The 24,932-nt window shown below is 39.8% G+C and overlaps 1 protein-coding gene across 3 annotated transcripts; it reads right to left on the bottom strand.

Moving 5' to 3' along the window:
* PRR11 (proline rich 11) lies at window positions 1-24,855 on the bottom strand. Of its 3 annotated transcripts, none has more exons than XM_027087230.1 (10): window positions 24,427-24,855; window positions 11,964-12,096; window positions 10,376-10,526; window positions 9,627-9,749; window positions 7,112-7,369; window positions 5,674-5,772; window positions 5,198-5,310; window positions 4,239-4,298; window positions 4,053-4,149; window positions 1-340 (listed from the first exon to the last, which is right to left on the bottom strand). In XM_027087230.1, the coding sequence occupies exons 2-10, from the start codon at window positions 12,089-12,091 to the stop codon at window positions 329-331; spliced, it is 1,041 nt and encodes a 346-aa protein (XP_026943031.1). In that variant the 5' UTR covers window positions 12,092-12,096; window positions 24,427-24,855; the 3' UTR covers window positions 1-328. The 3 variants fall into 3 exon arrangements, with proteins under 3 accessions (XP_026943031.1, XP_026943029.1, XP_026943030.1); XM_027087228.1 differs by having other exon boundaries at window positions 1-718; window positions 24,427-24,852; XM_027087229.1 differs by lacking the exon at window positions 24,427-24,855 and adding an exon at window positions 24,277-24,406 and having other exon boundaries at window positions 1-718.
* Window positions 24,856-24,932: the final 77 nt, after the last annotated feature.

The following is a 24,932-nucleotide window of genomic DNA, read 5'->3' as shown; positions in this document are numbered from 1 at the left end:
CCCTGACCAGGGATTGAACCCAGGCCCCCTGCATTGGGAGAGCGGAGTCCCATCCACTGCACCACCAGGGAAGTCCCATGATATTCTAATTTTTAAGGTCACGTTGGAGTTTTTGTTTCAAATTCTTTTGGAACAGTTAGGTTTGAATGGGGGATGGTTTTACTTCTTAATTGATTATAGGGAACAGAAATAAAATCTAGAGGGTCTGTTTTTTATGGTTAAGTTTGTAGCACTTAATGAATGCATGAACTTTACAGGCTGAAATACTTTGCTTTTCAATTACCTGAGACTACCCAAGATCAATGGGCACCAGGTTATTTTCTTAATGTCATAACTGCACCTATAGAGTAAAAATTAGAGTTACCCAGTTAAACTTGAATAACCTCCCCAACCTAAATTTGGTAATTCCAGGATAAACATCACTTTGGGGATCGCATTTTCCCATCTGTTCTATTATTGATCATGTAAACTAGAAAATATCCTAATACTTGCTTTATACTACAGTATGTATGGGCTCCATACATATTTTAATTCTTCGAATGAATGATATATTAATATAATTATTTATACATACTACATTAAAAAAAGGATTGGGATAATATTATCTGTATATTTTATGGATCATCGTATGGAGTCAGGCAGAGGTGGCATCATTTTGTTCATCAAAGCTGCTTGTAGAAAGTGGCAGAGTTTGAGTTGGGCTTCTAGGGTGAGCCAGCTATGAAAAAAAACAAAGGTCCCAAGTATAATATGAATGATGTTCTTGTGGCCAGCACAGCTCTTCTTCTTCCTCACTAACAAAACCCAGATTTTATGCAAGGCAGCAATGCATCTGGTTTCTAAAAACCACTTTTTCCCAGCTTCCCTGATATTATCAGAAGTTCCTGCATATCCCCTGTTTAAAGAGATGAAGGGCAGCTTAGTTAGCACACCCTTTTGCCCTTTGCCCTTCTTATCTTGCCTACAATGTGGACGTGAGGCTTCAGGAAGTGTTGATATTCTGCACCGTAAGGATGAAAGCCACATATTAAGGATGGAAGAGAGGTGATTACATGGTCAAGCTGCTGTACCCGTTACGCACTGCCTATTTCCCAAGGCAATATGCAGAAAAGAAAAATAAGGCCTTATTTGGTTAAGTCACTATAGTCAGATTTCTATTACGAGTAGGCAAATGCAAAGCCTAACTAATACAGTTGCTTCAGAATTAAACGAAAAAGGAAGTCTAAGGAGTGGGAAAAGTCATTCCATGTCTAACAACAGTTTTTACTAGATATCTTCTAGTAAGTGGATTTTGAGGAGCACAACATATGGCATAGGTCTTATGTGTGATTTTTGATGTCATTGCTCAATATATGGGTTTATCGTTCATTATATTTTTAATTGTTTCCACATTACGCAACCCACTATAGTAGTTATGGGGTAGGGCAGGGACAAAAAGGATCCTAGAGCTAAACAAAGAAAGGAAGTGAGGGTTCTTCCTCCCTCTGCCCATCACAATTTGTGGTATTACCAAGGATCTGGGGGTGGACTCCTATTGGATGCTCCAAAAGGAGGAAAGAGGAATCCAGTCACACCTCCAAAGAAGGTCATATAGTGCCCAGGAGGACCAAGTTGATCGGCAAGAGGGAAACAAAGCTGTCCTGCAAAAGGCACTGATTCTCTCTTTTTTAAACGGTAGTTGATTTACAATGTTGTATTAGTTTCAGGTGTACAGCTTCAGATTCTTTTCCACTATAGGTTATTACAAGATAGTGAATATAGTTCCCTGCACTATACAGTAAATCCTTGTTGTTTATCTATTTTATATATAGTAGTGTGTATCTGTTAATCCCATGTTCCCAATTTATCCCTCCCCCCACCCCCCGCCTTTGGTAACTGTAAGTTTATTTTCTATGTCTGTGAGTCTATTTCAGTTTTGTAAATAAGTTCATTTGCATTATTTTTTTTAGATTCCATATAAGTGATATATAATATTTGTCTTTCTCTGCCTAACTTCACTTAGTATGACAATCTCTAGGTCCATCTGTGTTGCTGCAAATGGCAGTATTTCATTCTTTCTTATGACTGAGTACTATTCCATTGTGTATGTGTGTTTGCGTGTGTGTTTGCGCGTGTGTGTGTGTACCACATCTTCTTTATCCATTCATCTGCTGATGGACATTTAGGTTGCTTCCATGTCTTGGCTATTTATAAGTAGTCCTGCTATGAACATTGGTGTACATGTATCTCTTTTAATTAGAGTTTTTGTCTTTTCTGGATATATGCCCAGTAGTGGGATTGCTGGATCATATGGTAACTCTATTTTTAGTTTTTTAAGTAATCTCCATCCTGTTTTCCATAGTGGCTACACCAATTTACATTTCCACCGACAGTGTAGGAGTGTTCTCTTTTACCCACACCCTCTCTAGCATTTATTATTTGTAGACTTTTTGATGATGGCCATTCTGACCAGTGCATTTCTCCAATAATTAGCAATGTGGAGCATCTTTTCATGTTCCTGTTGCGCATCTGTATGTCTTCTTTGGAGAAATGTCTATTTAGGTCTTCTGCCCATTTTTTTGGATTGGGTTGTTTGTTTTTCTTGTTATTGAGTTGCATGAGCTGTCTGTATATTTTGGAAATTAAGCCCTTGTCAGTCACATTGTTTGCAAATATTTTCTCCCAGTCTGTATGTTGCCTTTTTTTTTTTTAAATTCAGGTTGTATTCTGCTGTCTCTTTTGTTTTTTTAAGATTTTTTTGATGTGGACCATTTTTAAAGTCTTTATTGAATTTGTTACATTATTGCTTCTGTTTTATGTTTTGGTTTTTTGGTCTAGAGGCATGTGGGATCTTAGCTCCCTGACCAGGAATTGAACCCACACCCCCTGCATTGGTAGGTGAAGTCTTAACCACTGTACTGCCAGGGAAGTCCCCGTAGGCTGTCTTTTTGTTTTGTTTATGGTTTCCTTTGCTGTGTATAAGCTTACAAGTTTGATTAGTTGTCATTTGTTTATTTTTGCATTTATTTCTTTTGCAAAAGGCACTGATTCTTAACAAGGGAATGAAGGAAGGGAGGACAGTGCTGGGGTGGGAAGAGTGTCTGCAGTGGAGTTTGTGGTGTGTCTCTTGGCCCAGAGGGAGATGGAAATATAAGCTTCATAGCCAAAGAGGCCAGCAGCCCTGTGCCCCAGCACTCTAGCAGGGGTGGTGGAAGGATGGCTCCTTCTCACAGATCTGATGATAGAGGTGATCAGGGAGATGAGACAAATAGGGTTTGGAAGAAATCACACAAGGGCCAGCTGATGCACTGGATTTTGGTGTATGGGTCATACATGTAGGTGACAAAGAAGAAAGCTGCCAAGACCTTTTCTTATCAGCTCTGCATGATCTGACTCCTATCCCCATCTCTATTCCTATCTTTCTGTTACAGCCACACCGGCCACTTTTCAATTCCTCAGATAGACTGTGATCCCTCCCACAATGAGACCCTTGCACCTGCTGTTCTTTTTGCCTAGAGCTCTCCTCCCTGACATCCAAGGTGGGCTCACTCCACAGGTACCCTCTCCAGTTAATGCCTATTCATCTTTCAAGTCTTACCTCATCCCTTCCTAAGGGAATCTTTCCTAGATCATCCAGGCTAGATCAAGTTCCCCCCAACAGAATCTTGTTCCTTTCCTTCACAGAAGTTACTTCAGTGCAAAATTATACAAATTGTGATTATATGATTAATATCTACTTTCCCCACTAGACCGAAAGATCCAAGACAGCAGATCTGTGTCTGTTTTTGCTTACCACTATACCCCTGGTACTCCAGCACAGTGCCTGGCATATAGAAAGTGCTTAATAAATACTTATTAATGAAATTAATAAAGCCAGACGTTCATTGCTAAAGTGGAGATGATAATCCTAGCTATCTCATAGAATTTCTTGAAGCCTAAATATGAAAGTGCTTTATAAAGCATAAGGAACTGTTTTAAAATTACTATTATTAAGAAAGATGCTTTAGATTATGATTCTAAATAAATACATTTGAAGAAAAGGATCCAAAGTCTTTTTTTCCCTAAAGGCTTACCTGAAACTTTCTCTTCAAGGCCTGGGTCATTACTGGGGTCAGCCCAGTTCCTGTTTCCATATTTTCTTTATTGGTAAGTGGGGTTCCACCTGGGCTCCTGCAAAGGTATTGAAAATATTAGGAGCTGTGTTTTATGCTGAATTTTCAAATGAATTTAGAAAGCATAAAGATAGGAGAGTGGATTACCTCTCTACATCGACTTTTCTGAGTAGTTTTCGCAGATCTAACTGGCTTTTACCAGGAGTACTGATAAAATACAGAAACAAAAGTTAGAGCTTGCCAGATTTTATAATTTTTCCAAAGCAAAGCAGTCATTTCTATAGGCAACATCCTAGAAAGTAGTTTGTTGCATTTGTTACTATTTATTACATTTAAAAATAGCAGTAGATGCAGATAGGAGCATAAAGTGATATAGTGATTCTAATAAGTAATAGTTTTTGACTCAGTAATTACACATGTAAGAATCCATCTTAGGGCAAAACTCAGCTATGCATACAGATGATGGACAAGGATGTTTACTGAAGAGTTATAGAAAAAAAAAAAATCACAAACAACCTAAATGTCTCAAAACAGGATTTTTATCTATGAAATTCACATATTAAAAAACTGCATCTATTGAAGAAGTCAAAATGATGGTTTAAACTAATTTTTAATGAGATATGGGAAAGTTCATGACATATTAATGGGAAAATCCATATCTGTATGTATAATGATTATACACAGGTACACACATAAACATATCATATTTCATTGATTCCAAAACATAAACATATCATGTTTCATTAATTCCAAGAAAACTAGTTTTCTTATTTTATTATTTCTGAAATTGTGCTGCTTTGAAAATTCCTGATAATATTCCCCCCCAATCTGTTATTAAATCAATGGTGTATTTTGTAATAAACAGCATCATGAAATGGAAATAATAGAGTATATGTCCAGAGAAAGACTAGAATGATAAACAACAGTATGTTAACAGTATGTGGCTATCTCCAATGATAGGATTATTTGCGTGATTTTTGTTTTCTTCTTGAAACGTTTCTGTAGATTTCAATTTTCAATGATCACATGTAACTTTTAAAGTTAGAAATAAGCAAAAAATCATTATTTTAAGTAGCAGTAGAGTGTAGTACTGTGTATTTCCTTACATTAAGACATTTGTAACTCGAGTTGATAACACTTTGGACTTCGGTTTCAGGGAAACGCACCGCAGGTCGGAGACAGTAACTAGTGGATTCTGTGCCTTTGGTGATGGTACAAGCTTTAATCACAAAATGAGACACTATTAAAAACACATTTAAAAATAGCATTCAAAATGTAAACATACTAAAACAATAAATATTTGAGTGCTGAATATGTGTAAGATATATCTATTCAATTTTTATTCCAAAGCTTCAAAGTATATCTCTGCCTCTTCAAACTAATGGTTGGTAGATAAAACTGCCTAATTAAATAATTTGGGGATTTACCTATTTTGTTGAGGAGATCCAAAATTACTCAAGAAAAAAAAAATCAAATACTTACCTCAGAATGGTTTCTATATTTAAGACTTATGCTTATTTTCCATTAAGGGACAACCAGGTTAAAAGCCGAAAGACCACATGTTTGGTCAATGACATCTTACCTTCCTCCTTTCATCAAAACTCTGTGTCTTCTTTAATTTCACAGTCAGTAGATCTTTAACTGTTATATGCATGGGTACATTTTTTTTTAATGGTCCAGCCTTAAAATACATGGAGAGGTTAGAATTCAAATTGGAACCAGGACATTTAGTCAAATGCAAATCCAAATCTAATTTTTAAAGACTCTTTAAAAATTAACTTAAAAATTAACTCTTATTTCCCCTAGGAGCCTATCAAATTCTTTCCATTCAACCAAGAACAATTCTGTTTTCAGTATCCATGGATGCTAAGGCTATTGAAAAGTATTCACCAAAATGTAAGGCTTTGATAGTAAGAGATGGGCTAGTTCCTTGTAACTATGCATCTTCCTTAGGAGTCATTGTAATAGGACAGGAGATGAAGGAGTTCCTTAAATCAAAGTGAAATTTTGGGGACTTCCCTGGTGGCTCAGTGGTTAAGAATCCACCTGCCAATGCAGGGGACATGGGTTCGAGCCCTGGTTCGGGAAGATCTCACATGCCATGGAGCAACGAAACCCGTGCGCCACAACTTCTGAGCCTGCGCTCTAGAGCCCGCGAGCCACAACTACTAAACCCGTGCGCCACAACTACTGAAGCCCGAGCGCCTAGAGCCCGTGCTGCGCAACAAGAGAAGCCACTGCAATGAGAAGCCCATGCACCGCAACAAAGAGTAGCCCCCGCTCGCCACAACTAGAGGGAGCCCGCGCGCGGTAACGAAGACCCAACGTTGCCAAAAATAAAAATAAGTTAATTAATTAAAAAAAAAATTTTTAAAGAGCAAGTTAAAAAAAAAAAAACAAAGTGAAGTTTTGCCTGAACTCCCTAAAAGGATGACTCAGTTCCCATAGAGGAAGGACGTATATTCAAAGAGGTATATATTAGGGCAAATATAACAATAGGCTCTGCATTTAATTCAGCCATTTTCAACCAAATATATCTGTAGTGAAAATTCAGCAGATTTTTAAATAGGGCCAGGCCTATCTTAGTGATTTACAAATACTCTGGTCCCCTTGGAAGATAAGTAACTCTAATGGAGACTGGTTCTCCAGCCTAATGGCATTATACTTTAGGATCCACAAATTCTTTTTATTCTGACTTCACTCACTAAGCTATCTTTGTTTTTAATTTGGTTTCCCAGAGAGATTTCCATTTTTGTAAAGAATCCAACAGGAATCTCCCACCTTGCTGGATTTCATTCATTTATCCTTGAAAAAAAATCACTTTCATTTCTAAATCCCACTTTCGTGATCTCTCAGAGGACTGTGTCTTTAAAAACAATAATTGACATAATTAAGATATGGAAACAGAACAAAATGCAGCCCTTCCTGTCAAAGCCCTTAGCCCAGCCTTAAAAGGACACCTGGCTGTACTCCTTCATTACACACTGACCAAAACACACCTTTACTAGATTGTTTTTTACCTGATGTGCCTTAGTGAGATCAGATTTTCTGAGCAGCAAAGGTGCTGTCAGTGGTGGAGGCGGAGGGAGCGGGGGCGGAGGGGGCGGGGGCGGGGGCGGGGGCGGAGGAAGACGACTGGCTGGCTGTGGCAGCGAGGTGGGCAGTACAGCCTCGGAGTCTCCAGGGGTGGTTAGAGCACATGCAGGCACATTTGTAAGTTTACCACGCATGTGACACATCTGACCACAGCTTGGACAGGAAGAATTTTCTGAGACGGCCTGGAAGAAAACGTTACAGTTGGCAACTGAAGAACAGATTTATTTGGTTCTTATGGTTGAGAGTCATCAAAACCATACCTACCATGTATTGAATGCTTTCTCAGTATACCATATGCTCCGTAATATTTTCTCATTTATCACAAGCTCATTCATTCATTCATATATTTGTTTTGTGTGTGCTATATGCCAGGCACTGTGGGTACAATATGAGCCCTGTCTGTCACCTCATCGAGCTGACAGTCTGGCGAGGAAGACAAGACATTAAACATACACAAAACACATTCAAAACAAACCAAAATGATACTTCAATAATAGCCATGAAGTGTGCTGTGAGCATGAATAGTCAGAGGTCTGGGGAGTGATATTTAGCCATGATCTCAAAGATGAATTTAGCTTTACCAGGTGAAGAAGGGAGATAAAAACTGGGGGAAGAGTTCCTGGCAGAGGGAAAAACAATGCAACCAAGAATATAGTATGTTCAAGGAGCTGATAAAAAAGTTCAAGGGCCTGGAACATGACTGTTATGGGCTGAATTGTCCTCCCCCATTACAGCTCATATATTGAACCCTCAACCCCCAGTACCTCAGAATGTGATTGTATTTGGAGATAGGGCCTTTAAAGAAGTGATTAAATTAAAAGGAGCCATTAGGGTGGGCTCTAATCCAATGTGACTGGTGTCCTTATATAAAGACGAAACTTGAACAAACAGGAGACACCAGGGATGCACGTGCACAGAGAAAAGACAATCTGAGGACATAGAAGGCAAGTCGAGGAGAAAGTCATTAGAAGAAGCCAACCCTACCAACACCTTGAGCCTAGACTTCTGGCCTCCAAAATTGTGAGAAAATAAATTTTTATTGTATAAGTCACCCAGTCTGTGCTACTTTGTCATGGCAGCCCTAGCAGATGAATACAACAACCCTAAGAAGTAAGGGGGCATACTACAGGCTGCTGTAACAAAGTATCACAAACTTGGTGGCTTAAAACAAAATTCATTCTCTCACGGTCCTGGAGGTTAGAAGACTGAAATCAAGGTGTCAGTAGGACTGCACTCCCTATGAAGGCTCCAGGGAAGAATCTGTTTCTTGTCTCTTCCAGCTTCTGGAATCTACTGGCATCCTTTGGTTTGAGGCCTCATGACTCCACTCTCTGCCTCTGTGGTCCCATTGCTTCTCCTCTTCTCTGTACGTTCTACTCTGCATTGTCTTTTATAAGGGCACTTGTCACTGGACTGAGGGTCCACCCAGATAATAAAGTATGATCTCCTCACCTCAAAATCCTTAACTCAATTATATATCTGCAAAGACCCTTTTCCCAAAAAAGGTAATATTTACAGGTTCCAGGGATTAGGACTTGGACATGTCTTTTGGGGGGCCATCATTCAGCTCACTACAGATGGCATCTTCCCCACTTTATAGATGAAGAAACTGAGGTCCAGGTTGTGAAGTCCAGGTAATGAGGTGATTTGCCTTTCCTCCTCTGGTTAGCTCATCTTGAGGCACAAATTCTGGAAGTAGGGGTGTAATCCCAGAAGTGTCTCTCCAAACCAATGAGCACAATGTTTATTCTTTAGGTTTTAGACACTGAGAATAGGGGTCCTGCTTAGGGGAGTTCGGAGAGAGTGGATATTTATAGTTTTTTCCTGCCTACATCAGTCAAGAAAATAGAAACCACCCTGAGTATTTAGAAGAGGGGACATGTAATATAGTGAGTTGGTTATACTGCTGATGGAAGAGCTGAGAAGCACGCAGGGGACAGTGAGGCATCCCAGAGATTAGCAATGGCATAAAGCCACGAACACCCTGACACTGCATGGCCAAAGAGAAGGACAGTATAACCAGATCTCTGGAGCTGGGTTAACCCAGAGAATCTAGAAACATGGTTGACTTACCTAGTGGGAGCTGGAGTTAGGGAGGCAACAACAACCATTGCTGGAGAAATTGCCCAACACAGAGAACAAAGGGGAAAAATACCCCATCCTCTCTCTCCTTCTAATCTCTCATCAGTGTCTCCCATTAGTCCAGCACACCAGGAGCCAGATGACATGGAGCTTGGGAAATGTAGCCTGCAGGAGTCAGCCCCCCTCCAGCAGAGCCTCTGAAGTTTAAGGACTAGACCTGAGAGCAGACATGCCCAGAACTAGCACTAGCCTGTAGCCACTCCTCCTTCTAGTAAAAGCACACTGGGGTTCCAATGGGGGACAACCCCTTCCCTCCTTACCTAATTCTGGATTTGTTTTTCATTTGATAATACTAACCTTCAATGCTTCCTGGAGCTTGTGTAATTCACTTTCCAAAATGCGAAACCGTTGTTTTAGACTATGAAGTTCTTGGTGGCAGAAACGGGATGGAAAGATGGTGTCTTTCAATACTTCCAAACTCTGAAATTAAAAAATAATCAAGCCTGAATCCAATGAGCAATATGATAAGGACAAGAAAGTGGTTTGATGTATGTTTTATAGAAGTGAAGGCAATAACAAGGACCTACTGTATAGCACAGGAAACTATATTCAATATCTTATAATAATTTATAATGGAAAATACTATGAAAATATGTGTGTATGTGTGTGTGTAACTGAATCACTTTCCAGTATACGTGAAACTAACACATTGTAAATCAACTATATTTCAATTAAAAAAAATTTTTTTTATTGAAAAAAAAATTGGGCTTCCCTGGTGGCACAGTGGTTGAGAGTCTGCCTGCCGATGCAGGGGACACGGGTTCGTGCCCCGGTCCGGGAAGATCCCACATGTTGCGGAGCGGCTGGGCCCGTGAGCCATGACCGCTGAGCCTGCACTCCGCAACGGGAGAGGCCACAACAGTGAGAGGCCCGCGTACAGCCAAAAAAAAAAAAAAAAAAAATTGAGGGCAGACATGACCACACAATTTCATCTCATCTGAGTTTAGCCTGAGTGTCTGCTGACCTGAGCACACACACACATGAACACACACACCCAGTAATGCAGAAAAACCACAATGCTGAAAACATGTATGTCAAACCCATACCCAGGCCATGCAGTTCTGAAACCAGTTGTATATAGACCATACTCTATTTGTCCAAAGCTTTACTGCATCTTTAAAATTGGGAAATTTGAAGTTCCAGGACGGTCTTAGCCAGCTTCTGCTAAGGGGTGTATCTGTTGAAGGAATAACCACTCTGTAGGAAAAACAAAACCAAACAAAGCAAAAACTCCTAAGTTGGAATTAGAATTAACTCCTAAGTCTAATTAAATAACAAGCTAGTTTTATAGTATGACTCAGGAGCAGAGACTATCTAAAGCCAAATTCTTCATTTACTTCTAGAATTCCCAGATTAACTTATGCAACAAATATTTATTGAGTAAATAAATAGTAATAAATAAAACAACATAGTAAACAAATAGGTATCTGAGATTTAGTAATGAACAAAATAGATAAAAATCCTGCCCTCATAGAATTTACAGTTTCATGGAAGAAAGGTAAAAATAACTAAATGAATAATATATGTGGGTTGTTAGGTAGTGAACAAATGCTAAGGAGCAAAAGATAAAGCAAGAGAGGGAATGTGAAACGTTGGGTGGAGGTGAAAATTTAGATAGGGTAGCCAGGGAATGTCTCACCGAAAAGGTGACTTTTGAGAACAAACGTCAAGGAAGTGAAGAAACTAGCAGAGCAAATATTTGGGATAAGAGCATTCCTGGCAAGAGCAATAGTAAGTGCAAAGGCCCTGAGGTGGGAGTTTGTCTGAGGTGTTTGAGGAATAGCAAGGAGGCCAGATGACTAGGGTGGAAAATTGAAGGAAGAAGATTAACAGATAATGTGAGTCAGACCATAAAGGTCTTGTTGGTCATACAAAGGATTTTCATTTTTACTCTGATAGAGGAAGACCTTGGAGAATTTAAGCAGAGGAGCAATATGAAATGATTTTGACAGGCTCACTTTGGCTATGTTGAAATACACTGCAGAGGCAGCAAGGGCAGAGCAGGAAGACCAGTTAGAAGGCTTTTGCAACATTCGGGAGAGAGAGGAGTCAAGGATGGTATCATGGTTACTGCTTTTTGAGGGTCTGTTTGTTTTAAAATTTTTTCTGTAAAGAGACCTTTAACAAAAAATGTATAAATATGTTATTGTGAAACCTACTGCCTTAGAGTTCTTAGATTTTAGAGTCTCTTTTAATAACACATTTAAGCCCTGAGTCCCAGAGAATAAATGATCAAACTTTACCAAAATAAAGATTTAAGTTTTAGTCATATACACCTCTTTCATCACTTAGTTACCAGGTTTATATAATTAAATCGACTAGGAAAGTAGAAAATAGTTACTGTGCACCTCAAACCCAATTCCTTGTGATTTTTACTTCATTTGAACTCTTAACCTATGATCGCTACATAAAATCAGGACGCTCAGTTAAAATTTAATTTCAGATAAAGGGTGAATAACTTTTTAGTATAAGTATGTTAGAAATGTTGCATGGGACAATACAAAAAACTCATTCATTGTTCATCTGAAATTCAAATTTAACTGGGTGTTCTGTATCTTTATTTGCTAAATCTGGTAACTTGTTCCTAAAATGATCAGATTTTTAATATTTTCTCTGTTCCATATTACGCCTTACCTTTCTGGTGAGGGTGGTGGAGCGGGAGGTGTAACTAGCTTAGACTGAAAGTGAGAGGCCTCTTTTCTTTTGAAAAATCTTTTCGCTTTGGCTTTTAGCTTTCTTCTTCGTTGCTTGAACTTGGGCATGGTTTCTGTAGAGAAAATTTGTTTTTACATTTTTTATTGAGGAATAATACATATACATAGAAAATACACAAGTTTTAACTACAGTTCAATGAATTATCAGAAAGTGAACACATCCTTGTAACCGCCACCTTGGTTAGGAAATAGGTCACCACCAGCAACCCAGAATCCCCTTGAGGCAGGAGATAGATGGGCCCCAGGCTGAGCAGCTGGAATCTGTCCCCTGTAGACAGATATTTCAAGATGAAGATAATGGCAGGAGCAAGAAGGAGATGAGTTCTGTTTGGATAAAAAGCTAAAGAGACCACATATTTCTCATTCTAGAGGTCAAGGAGACCCCCAAGCGACACATGTGCAAAAAGGATCCTTGGGGAGGGGGAGCCAGACCATAATATGTTCTGCTAACTCCTCAGAGACCAAAGATGGAATCCATCTCGGCTAAAAGATGTGCGTGCACACAGGGGAGGGCCCTGTACCAGACCAAACATGGACTCAAAGTCAGACAAAGCAAGATGATTGGCCAGAGGTAACCCAGAACTGCCCCCATATAAGTAACATAATCCACCCCAAAAGTGTGTGCCGCTCTCTCTCTTGCTCTCTGAGTTCACCCGTGCTTTCTCTGCATGTATCTTCTCTCCTAATAAGCATGTTACTTGCCTCACTACTTTTTGTCTCTTTGCTGAATTCTTTCTTCAAAGCAGACAAGCACCAGGGCAGTGCTGTGGTCAGGGTTCAATCCCTGGTCAGGGAACTGAGGTCCCACTTCAAGCCACCGCAGGCTGGAGCCACCTCACAGCCACCCAAGATCACCCTAAACTGGAGGAAAATTTAAACCCAGATTTAAACTATCTCTAGAGATACCTTGGCTTTGGCATTATATTACTCTCTAATTTTGTTTTTGTTTTGCTTGTTTTGCTTTTCTTCATTAAGTCAAGTGAATTTCCCTTTCTTTATAATGAAATCAAGCAGGACCTTTCAGGGCCTTCCCAGTACAAAAGCCCTTTTTGTTCCCTTTCTCTTGTTTGTAGAAAAAAGACTTCAGTCTCCTAAGCCTTCCTCAAGTTCCAAAGAGCAGACTCAAGCAGTTACTACTTAGAGAAGTGAGGGAATGCAGAAACAATGATAGGTTAAACAATAGTTCAGAGATAAAACAGAGTCACAGGACTCCTAGTTCCTCCTCAAGGGATATATATAATGATCTGATGCATATCTTTGTGTTGTCCTGCAGAATCTAAGACCACACCCCCCAGGTAAAAGATGGTTACCACATGCTGACCACCAGCACTTAGACCCCAGACTGGTTAGAACCATAAATGTTGATGATTAAGATTCCCCAGATATCACCCTGTTACCTTACCACCAACCAAAAAGTTGAAAGTCCGCCAGCTGATCAGGCATCCTATTACCCTCACCCCTAATGCTGCCTTTAAAAATCCTTGCCTGGGCTTCCCTGGTGGCTCAGTGGTTAAGAGTCCACGCTTCCACTGCAGGGGGTGTGGGTTCGATCCCTGTTCTGGGAACTCCCGCATGCTGTGTGATGCAGCCAAAAAAAATCCTTGCCTGAAAGCCATGGAGGACTTTGGCGCTTTTCAGCACCAGCTGCCCTTTCTCCCTGTTTGGTGCCCTGCAATAAACACTGTACTTTCCTTCACCACAACCTGGTGTCAGTTGATCAGCTTTGCTCTGAGTTGGGTAAGTGGACCTGAGTTTGGTTCGGTAACAATAACAGAGAAGATGGCTACAGTTGGGTTATGTCAGTTATTAAAAGGAAGTAAATTTCTTTGCTGGTAACATTTACTGAGATTCCAATATACAAAGTTGAGTTGGTAGTGAAAGAAAAACAAAACTAACCATTTATATAATGCCCATTTACTTTTAGACACCTTCACATACATTTTTTCAGTGAACCTTCATTACCGTGCAAGGTATTTTTCCTGAGGAAGAGGATTTTTATTCCCATTTTTACATAAGAATAAATTGAGGCTTAGAAAGATGAGATGATTTATCCAATGTAATGCAATAAAGCATTAAGTCCAGATTCATAAGTCTCCAAAGACCACTTTCTTCCTAATATGCTGTGATGCAATAGTAGAATAGGTGATATACAACAATATAACAATTACCCCAAATCTAAGACATGGGTGTTTCAAAACATTTATTTTAAAGCACTTTTAAACACTAACTAGTATATTTAGATTTTAACCCAGAATCCTTTTCTGAAGAAAATTAAGTCAGAGCTGGTGTGATGTGAAGAAGTGCTTTTTGCAGGTTTCAGTTTTTGCTACCTGAGGAACAAAGATGTCCTTATTCAAGTAGCAGAACTAAAAATGGTCTCAAAGGCTGGGCCTCCTTCTCTTCAAACTTACATTTGAATAGGAACAATTGGTCTTTAAAATACACATTCATTCCACTTTTGTTCACCCTGTAACCCTCCAGCACTTGGTATGTAGCTTTAAGCTTGCTCAGCTCTCATATTCCAAGGGCTGAAGAACCTCCCCCAGCTCCAATGTGGATAGTAAAAACTAAGAAATGTTTTAGTTCCAAGAGCACTGGACTCGCAGAGGGCACCCTCCATGGCAATGGGTGACAGAACGTATGTCAACAACTGGTCTAGGAGTAAAGTTTCTTGATAGCATCTTATTTAACAAATTGCCAGACCTCAGATTAACAGCGTATTTCTTAACTCTTCTTACAGGCTTGGGAGACATACCCCAAGACACCTGATTTCACCTTTATTGCATCACTTTTCCTTTTTACTGAAATAATGAATAAAGGCTAAGTGGGGATTATTAAATACAAGGGATATCTACAGGATTAAAAAAAAAACCACAAAACAAAAATACTATGAATGAAGATATTCAGGAAAGCCTCAGGAAGCAACAAAAAACTTATGGTTGCTTGGAAAAGAAATTAAACCTCATCAAATCCATGGCCAAGACTACCTGTCAAGAAATGTCACTGGAAACCTCTATCCAAGGCCCAGAGTTCACTGGTTGGGATCCCCAGAATCTGAGATTTCCCCAGTAACCTCCCCTTCCTGTCTTCCGTCTGCCCCTTCACAGCCCTCCCCCATTCTGTTCCTGTTCCCTCTCTCACCTGCCTTGATGTCTTTTGTTAGAGAGCAAACTGACACAGAGAACTGGCCTCCGGCCTCCCTTTTTCCTACATTCACCAATCAATCCCTCAGTTATGAAAACAGACTATAGAAAGGAGCTGGATGTTCTGGTTAAACTCAGTGGATTGACTCTATACCTTAACCTCCACTCCAGTGGTGTGTTGGGATTAGCCCTGACTTTTACATTTTTAGGAAGTCTGTGAGCCAGTTGTTTAACAGATCTACCATTTAAATTAAGTTATATAAACTTACAATTAGGTAATTTATATTTTAAAAGATAATCAATACACAAAACTCACCACTCCCTAATGATCTTACTATTATATATGCTCTTGAGGTTTTGGTTTTTTTTTTTTTTACCTGATTGTATCTATACAGTGAAAATGCTTTAGAATGGTGTATTATTGCTCATTTTTTCCCAACTGCACATTCAGTGACTTCATATTGGAAACTTGAAATTGCCCATGATGGGAGAATTTACACCACGGCTATTATAAAACACTACAAATTAAGGCTTGGTTTATTATTTTGTTGATTGTTAAGAAAGTGATGAAAAGAATGTTAATAGTGCAGATTAAACTTAAAAGTGTATCTTGTCTGTAGTTACATTGCGAATAGCACAAAAAAATTGAGGAGTATTATTCCAGTATTTGAAAATGATTATCTGATTCATCAGAGGTTGCTTACTGAAGTGAAGTTCCAAAATAAATCTTTGTGTTTTGCTTTTGTCTTACTTCACAGAGTAAATGAAAATATAAACCAACATTCATATCGGGACTAAGCTTGTTCATAAATTGCAACCACAGTTTGGTTACAAATAAAAGAAGTCTATAAAAATCAATAATAGCATTTTGTGAGAATCAATTGGCTATGAAATATATGAGTATTATATATTTTACCATTGCTTATAATAATTATGTTATATATCATAACAGTATATAATATCAGTAATTTATAATAAAATTATGTATATATATTTATAAATATTTATTAGCACACTACTGGTGGAGCATCATGAAAACATCATGAAAAAGGCAGTAAAGGAATAAAAAAGGCATAAACCCACAGGACGAAGAATGGGAGTAGACCCTATAATAGATGATAGATGTGAACTAAATCATCTACAAGTAGTAGTAACTGACTTGGCAAAGCAGAGGAAAGCTGAGGCTTGCCTGCCTGGTAGGGAAGCCAACAGGAAGCAAGACCATTCCCAAAACTCTGAGAAGATTCGGGACTTGAAAGCACCTAGCTCCTTTGAAGGTTTGGGGTAGGGCTTAAATTGGATTGATTAAAAGTCTTTATAAGAATTGGATAGGCCTTTGACTTCTGCCCTCCCATCCTTACAGCCAGGCAGTGTCCTGGCTTTCATTTTATGGACAGGTTTATTCTCTGGAGAAGTTGAACCTAGAGGTGCTGAATTTGGGTCACCAAGCATAGCAGGGTCATGTCTCTGTCACTATACAGAAGATAGGGGATGATCCTAACTGAAAAGTGAGACTTTCAATCCCCTTCCTCAGCTCCGCTCCCAAAATACAGGCCACCAAGTTTTTTTTGTTTTTTTATTTTGGGCTGCGTTGGGTCTTCGTTGCTGCGCGCGGACTTTCTCTAGTTGTGGCGAGTGGGGGCTCGCCACTTGTTGTGGTGCCCGGACTTCTTATTACAGTGGCTTCTCTTTGTTGTGGAGCACAGGCTCTAGCCATGCAGGCTTCAGTAGTTGTGGCACATGGGCTTCAGTAGTTGTGGCTCACGGGCTCTAGGGCACAGGCTCAGTAGTTGTGGCACAGGGGCTTAGTTGCTCCGCAGCATGTGGGATCCTACCAGACCAGGGTTTGAACCCGTGTCCCCTGCATTGGCAGGTGGATTCTTAACGACTGCGCCACCAGGGAAGTCCTACAGGCCACCAAGCTTAATTCTCAGCCTCAAACCCCCACATCTCTCATTCCTCCTGGAGGAGACTAGAAGATTCTTCTCCAGGGAAATTGACTGGCCCAAGAAAAAAGACCTACAGATATTGACATTTGGGGTTCTAGCCAAAGTGGCCAAGTCCTTGATGATCAATTACCCACTGTGGTGCCCACAGGTTGACAATATCCACCTCCACTACTTTGAGCTGCCAATCAATTATCTTTTTTGTGTATTCCTTTGATAAATAACAGCCAAGGATCACCAATCATTTTAGGAAAAGTCTTTACCATGAAGAGCAGAGACCAAAATAAACAGGGAGAGAAAAAAAAAAAGAAATGGATAAATTACCTAGAGTGTTTGATCATTCTGAGCAGAATTTGCTGTTTTTCTGTAAAGTTAGGGCCAAGTTACTGATAAGAGCTTGAAAAAGTAAGCATATTAAAAATGTCTGGGAGGGGGTGGGACTTCCCTGGTGGTCCAGTGGTGAAGAATCCGTCTTCCAATGCAGGGGATGCGGGTTCGATCCCTGGTCAGGGAACTAAGATCCCACATGCCGTGGGGCAACTAAGCCCACGCACCACTAGAGAGCCTGCCTGTTGCAACTACTGAGCCCACGCCACAACTAGAGAGAAGCCTGTGTGCTGCAATGAAAGATACTGTGCGCCGCAACTGAGACCCAATGCAGACAAATAAATATTTTTAAACATTTGTGTTTAAAAATAATTAAATAAAAAAATAAAATATTAAGAAAAAAAAGTCTAGGAGGGGGAATTGCCTGGAGGTCCAGTGGTTAGGACCTGGTGCTTTCACTGCCATAGCCTGGGTTTGATCCCTGGCTGGGGAACTAAGAGTCCACAAGCTGCAGGGCGTGGCAAAAAAAAAAAAAAGTCTAGGAAAAAAGTTCTACAAGAAAAGAAGTGAAATCATAGTAATACTGTATGTTCAGCTGTTACACAATATTTTATAAAATATTTAATAAATATTTTATAGTATAAACACTGAATGTTTATTTAACTAAAAATTATGATATATTGGGAAGACAGAAGGAAAGAAGGAAAGAAAGTGGAAATCAACAGTTGTCTAAATTTATATAATGTTTAACCCATTGGGGGGAAGAAAAAAGGAAGAGTATTATAAACATGTTACTTAGAAACATGGAGGTAAACACCAGAAACAGTTACAAAAGTGGATAGGGTTGCCTTTGGCAAGTGGGAGTCAGGATTATAGAGAGAGGATTAAAAGGACTATTGTTTCTTGTTTGTTTCTTTCTAAGTATAAAAAGCCTTCCGGTAGTATTGGACAGTTAACCTTTGGTATGTACTATTAGCTGGAAAAATAAGAGTACCACCATTCTGAAACTGGGCCATCATTTTCTAGCCCTTTCCTGGTGGTTGTTCCAGCGCTCATGCCTTCAAATTTCTAAAGAGTTCTATATAAGCCAATGTATGTCATTTTGGAAATTATTATTATTATTATCATCATTATTTTTTTGGCTGCCCTGGGTCTTCATTGCTCTGTGCGGGCTTTTTCTTTTCTTTTCTTAATAAATTTATTTATAAATTTTTATTTTTTGGCTGTGTTGGGTCTTCGTTGCTGCATGCGGGCTTTCTCTAGTTGTGACGAGCGGGGCTACTCTTCATTGCAGTGTGTGGGTTTCTCATCGAGGTGGTTTTTTCTCTTGTTTTGGAGCTTGGGCTCTAGGCACATGGACTTCAGTAGTTGTGGCGTGTGGGCTCAGTAGTTGCGGCTCGCAGGTTCTAGAGCATGGGCTCAGTAGTTGTGGTGCACAGGCTTAGATGCCCTGTGGCATGTGGGATCTTCCTGGACCAGGGATCGAACCCATGTCCCATGCACTGGCAGGCAGGTTCTTAACCACTGGACCACTAGGGAAGTCCAGAAATTATTTTTTAAATGAAAAAAAATCTGGGAACTAAATCATATTTTCTCCTCTTTCTTCTGTGTGTGTGTGTGTGTGGGGATGTCCTGGGCCCTGGGTCATTATTACTATTTAATAACCTTCTAATTCAATACAGTAATTGACACATGCAGAGAATTAAGAAAATATGTCAAATCTGTCAGGATAGAAAGATGCAGTCTGAGATAATTCCTAGATTAACATTATATTAAAAAATAATCATAGCTCTTCCAAAAGTGAAAGATAATGAATTCCTACCTCAAACAGGACAGAGGACACAGCAAGCTAAGGTTTGTTCTATTATCACTGCTTTACTAAAAGCTTTAGATACTCTGCAGAGGATAACTGTCCAATTATAAAAAGAGTACAGAGCAATCTTTATCTAGGTGAGCCATGTAAAGTCCCCTTTCCAAAAGAGTAATGAGACATACAAATTCTTTTTGCTAGATTAGGTGGGATTCCAATTGCTAACACTAGACAGAAGCTCATTCTTTCATGATTACTCAAAGCATTTTTCCTATCTCTTAAATTGAAAAATATACTTCCTTTCTTTTTACTTGCCTTGTTTTGAAAAGAATCTAAGGCCAATTAAAAACAAAAACAAACCTGTACCACAACATTAAAAAAAAAAAAAAAGAAAAAGTGAGGAAATTAGAATACTCCATTATAGAATAGACTATACGGGCTTCCCTGGTGGTGCAGTGGTTGAGAATCTGCCTGCCAATGCAGGGGACACAGGTTCAAGCCCTGGTCTGGGAAGATCCCACATGCCACAGAGCAACTAGGCCCGTGAGCCACAACTACTGAGTCTGCGCATCTGGAGCGTGTGCTCCGCAACAAGAGAGGGCGCAATAGTGAGAGGCCCGCGCACCACGATGAAGAGTGGCCCCCGCTTGCTGCAACTAGAGAAAGCCCTTGCACAGAAACGAAGACCCAACACAGCCAAAAATAAATAAATAAATTAGAATAGACTATATTAAAATTATATATTATTCATAAACATGAATCAGAAATAATTCTCTGATTAATTCATCCTGTCCCTTCTCCTTACCATCCCTCCCCTTTCTGTCTTGTATCTTCAGTTGCCTTCACCATCTTTCCCTGGGCTCTCCCTAGTTTTCCATCTTTTTTTAATTTTAATTTTTTAATTTTTTTTATTTTTGGCCGCGTTGGGTCTTCATTGCTGTGCATGGGCTTTTTCTAGTTGCAGTGAGCGGGGGCTATTCCTCCTTGTGGTGCACGGGCTTCTCATTGCAGTGGCTTCTCTTGTTGCAGAGCACAGGCTCTAAGCACACAGGCTTCAGTAGTTGTGGCATGTGGGCTCAGTAGTTGTGACCTGCGGGCTCTAGAGCGCAGGCTCAGTAGTTGTGGCACATGGGCTTAGTTGCTCTGCGGCATGTGGGATTTGGACCAGGGCTCAAACTTGTGTCCCTTGCATCAGCAGGCGGATTCTTAACCACTGTGCCACCAGGGAAGCCCTGTCTTTTGATATAGTCTATTTTCCCCTACTCTTTTAATTTTGAAAAATTTCAAACCTTGAGAAAATTTATAAGAATAGTATAATTAACACTCATATATCATTTGCCTAGATTCACCAACTGTTATCTGTTAATTATCTCTCTTCATAGGGGTATATATATATGTGTGTGCAATGTACAATATATATTATACATGATAATGTATAAAATATATAACCACGTGTTTATGTAATTTATATAATTTTTACATATCATATTACACAGACACACCCCTATACAGAAAGATAACAGTTGGTGAATCTAGGTGCATGATATATGACTATTTATTATACTATTCCTGTAAATTTTCTCAAGGTTTGAAACTTTTCAAAGTAAAAAATATAATATATAATAAACATACATAAATATAAAAAATACTTACACATGCATAAAAGTTTTTAGTTTTTGACTGAGCAGAGTTAGCTGCAGGCATCATACTTCACTCCGAGATACTTTAGCTTCAGTTTCCTTACATGAACATGGACATTATTCTACAAAACCACAATCAGGAAATTTTACTTTTGAATATAGTCCATATTCAATTACTATTCAATAGTCTGAACAATATCCTTTACAGCTGCTTCCTTTCCCTCTCCACATTGCATTTATTTATTTATTTGTTTTTAAAGATTTAATTTTATTTATTTTTGGCTGCATTGGGTCTTCGTTGCTGCACGTGGGCTTTCTCTACTTGTGGTGAGCAGGGGGCTACTCTTCGTTGCACTGTTTGGACTTCTCCTTGTGGTGGTGTCTCTTGTTGCGGTGCACTGGCTCTAGCATGCAGGCTTCAGTAGCTGTGGCTCATGTGCTCTAGAGCACAGGCACAGTAGTTGTGGCACAGGGGCTTAGTTGCTCTGCAGCATGTGGGATCTTCCTGGACCAGGAATCAAACCCATGTCCCCTGCACTGGCATGTGGATTTTTATCTACCACTCCACCAGGGAAGTCCCTCTCCACATTGCATTTAACTGTAGTATCTCTTCAGTCTCCTTTAATTTATAACAGTTCCTCAGCCTTTTTATATAAGTATTTGCCTTTCTTCATGTTTATATTCTTGAAGAATTCCAGCTAGTTGTTTTGGAAAATGTTCCTCAGTTTGGATTTGAGTGTTCCTCCAGTGATCTTCCTACCTTCAGTCCTTCTCCTTGCCAGTTTATTTTCTACAGTGTTCTGGAGTTAGTCTTTTTTTTTTTTTTAATTATTTTTTAAATTGATGTATAGTTGATTTACAATGCTGTGTTAATCTCTGCTGTACGGCACAGTGATTCAGTTATACACATTCTTTTTCTTTTTAATATTCTTTTTCATTATGGTTTATCACAGGATATTGAATATAGTTCCCTGTGCTATACATTAGGATCTTGTTGTTTATCCATTCTAAATGTAATAGTTTGCATCTACCAACCCCAAACTCCCAGTCCATCACCCCCCCACCCCGACTCCCGCTCCACCACCCTTGGCAACCACAACTCTGTTCTCTATGTCTTTGAGTCTTGTTTCTGTTTTGTAGATAGGTTCATGTGTGCCATATTTTAGATTCCACATATAAGTGATATCATATGGTATTTGTCTTTCTCTTTCCGACTTACTTCACTTAGTATGATAATCTCTAGTTGCATCTGGAGTTAGTCTTTTAAAACAAAAATATGACCCTGATATTCCCTGTTTAAAAGCATTTGAAGGATACTTATCACCCACTGGATAAACCAAATTCCTTAGCATACCTTTCAAAGCTTTTCACAATTCAGCTCTAACAGCCCTTTGCAGGCTCATCTCTTCTAATGATTAACAGTTTGTACTTCAGGCAAACCAAACACCAGATACTTTCTATAGTGTTATCAGTCTTTCCCCTGCTTGGGATATCCTCCTTCAGGTCAATTTATGTAGCCTTCCAGATTCAGTTACTTTTTTTTTTGCCACGCCTTGCGACATGCAGGATCTTAGTCCCCCAGCCAGGGATTGAACCAGTGCCCTCGGCAAAGGAAGGGCAGAGTCTTAACCACTGGACTGCCAGGGAGGTCTCTCTTTGTCTTTTTGGTGAGTGCTTATAATCCTCCAGGTACTATGGTAGGTGCTAGGATACAATATAGTCTCTGTCCTTATGGAATGTTTACTGGCTGATACGTCATCTCTTTTGTGCTTCTATAGCACTTTATACACACCCTTATTGTGACATTTATTATATTGCATTGTAATTTTTGTTTGCACGTTTGTCACCCCACTGGATTTGAGTTTTTCAAGGGTAGGATAAATTTTATTCATCTGTTTCCCCAGGACCTAGAGTATAGCAGGCATTAAATACCATTTCATTCAATAAATGAATGAAAGAATAGCAAGTGTTCTCTATTTTGATTAAGGAATATGCTTTAATACCATTCCAGAAAATCTCTTGGTGAGGGAGATTTTTAATTCTTCAAATCATACTGCACCTTCATATGGTTAAAGGATGGGTCCAAAACTATTTCCAGTAGGAAGATGCAATAAATAATAGAGTAAGAATTACACTCCTCTGCATGAGTTGGCACTGCTGCTTCTATTAAAACTCCACCCTGTGATACAAAAAAATGCTTTTGGTCAGGGGGTACTTACAAAGCTGTGGCAGCAACAGAAATTGAAACCAAGTCCTATGTCTAATTTATAATGAAAACTAATGCCCGGGTTTTTGTTCTTTTTCTTCTTCCTCTTTTGTTCCCTTTTGGCCTAGCCCATACCTGTTGGATCACGTTTACATAATCAACAATAAGTAATGAAAGTCAGGTGCCTTAAGGCACAACTTTCAGATAAACATCACTGTTTATCTGCTGTTCTGAATTATCTTCCAGGGTAAGATGACCTTTATAGATTATGTTGACATAGATCCCGGGGGCCACAGACCACTGGACTAAAGACAGGGTAGACCGCAGATGACTAAGATGATTAACCTCAGCTCCTTTGTTCTTCCCCTTTAAAAACCCCTAACTCAGAGACCAGTTGGAGTGACTTGTCTCCCACTTCCTCGCCTGGCTCCCTGCAATAAAATCTTTGCTGCAAGCTCCCGCTGTCAGTTTGGCTTTCTGCACTGCGGGCACAGGAGCCCTTTGTTCGGTTTAAAAACGACAATTGGATTTCTTTAATATTGTCCTAAAACACATTTTTATGGAAAAACTGTGTTTACACTCCCACAAACAGCTTTCTGTCAATTAATCACTTTCCATTACCAGTTCAACTGATTCCTCTTGAACATCCATAGGGCTATTGCTGGTACTTGCTTATATCTAAATTACATTTTATGTTGTGCAGCATTATTTTGTTAGCTCCTGTCTTGTTTCTCTAGAGATTGCGGTTCCCTAAAGCTTAGTCCAGCACAGTACTAGTCACATAGAAAAAAGGACACACTTTTTAAACTGATACTCTCCCAGAAAGTCGGACGATATTAAGACTATATTAAGGAACATAGTACTACTCCCTATCAAAAAGTGTATGTTCTCAAACTTAAAGTGCATAAGAATCACGGGGCGGGGGGAGGTCTTGTTAAAATGCATATTCTGATTCAGTAGGTCTGGGTGGAGCCAGATAATCTGTATTTTAAACAAGCAGCCAAGTGATGCCGATGTTGTTGGCCCGCGAACCACGTTTGGAACAGCAAATATGTAAAGGACTGTGCAAAAGGAAGGCGACTTTGCTCCAAAACATATTTTTGAAGAGCGTTAATTAAATAAAAGTATGATTAAAGTGGAGCCAGGCGGAGCACTTCTTACCCAGCCTTAAACCTCCTCTTTTCCGATCCGTCTCCCCTCCGAGTCCAGCGAAACTTCCCACCTCTGTAAACCGTAAGACCACAAGCAGCAACAGGCCCAGCTACGGAAGATGCGAGCCCAGGTAACGTAGAAAGATACCCCTGCACTTACTAGGCTAAGAGTCCGGGGATTCGATGGGGTCCCGGCAGTGGCCTCTCCCTCGCCATAAAGAAAAATTCAAAATTAAAACCTTATCGTGTAGGGACCAATCGTAGCCTTGGTCTTTCCACAATTCGCTCTGCGTGTAGTGTAGGATCACAGCTTGGCTTGTGATTGGCTGAGGTAGAGCCACACTCCGACCAATCAGAGCCGAGGCGCTTCTTGTATGAATATGGAGGAAGGCGGGAGCGAAGTGGAGGGGAAGCTGGAGAGGAAAGGTGTGTCACGTCTTCTTTGCTGTTTCTGGAAGCTTTTGTGTAATTGGTTGGCTCTTCTTCCGATTACACCAATCGCAAGCTCTTCTCTGCTGAATTCTAACTGTGAAATTGAAAGTAGAGATGAAGGTGCAGCCAATGGAAAAAAAAAAGGGTACAGGAGCCAATCCTCCTGCGGCGTTTTGTGTCCTTGCCCAACAGGAAAAGGTGTTTCATGCGGAGGGGCGTTTCCCAGTCGCCAAT

This window comes from Aethalodelphis obliquidens, unplaced genomic scaffold (assembly GCF_003676395.1).
Source record: "Aethalodelphis obliquidens isolate GAN/ISIS:26980383/991018 unplaced genomic scaffold, ASM367639v1 scaffold58, whole genome shotgun sequence".
Taxonomy (NCBI): domain Eukaryota; kingdom Metazoa; phylum Chordata; class Mammalia; order Artiodactyla; family Delphinidae; genus Aethalodelphis; species Aethalodelphis obliquidens.
Note: the sequence above shows the minus strand (reverse complement) of the source record. Positions and strands in the feature narration are given on the sequence as shown.

Excerpts from the sequence above, each read along its gene's own strand:
- PRR11 (XM_027087228.1), bottom strand. The coding sequence starts at position 12,091 with ATGCCCAAGTTCAAGCAACGAAGAAGAAAGCTAAAAGCCAAAGCGAAA. Across the intron at positions 7,370-9,626 it reads AGCTCCAGGAAGCATTGAAG|GCCGTCTCAGAAAATTCTTC; the intron begins GTTAGTATTATC and ends GTTTTCTTCCAG. Across the intron at positions 5,773-7,111 it reads ATCTCACTAAGGCACATCAG|GCTGGACCATTAAAAAAAAA; the intron begins GTAAAAAACAAT and ends ATGTATTTTAAG.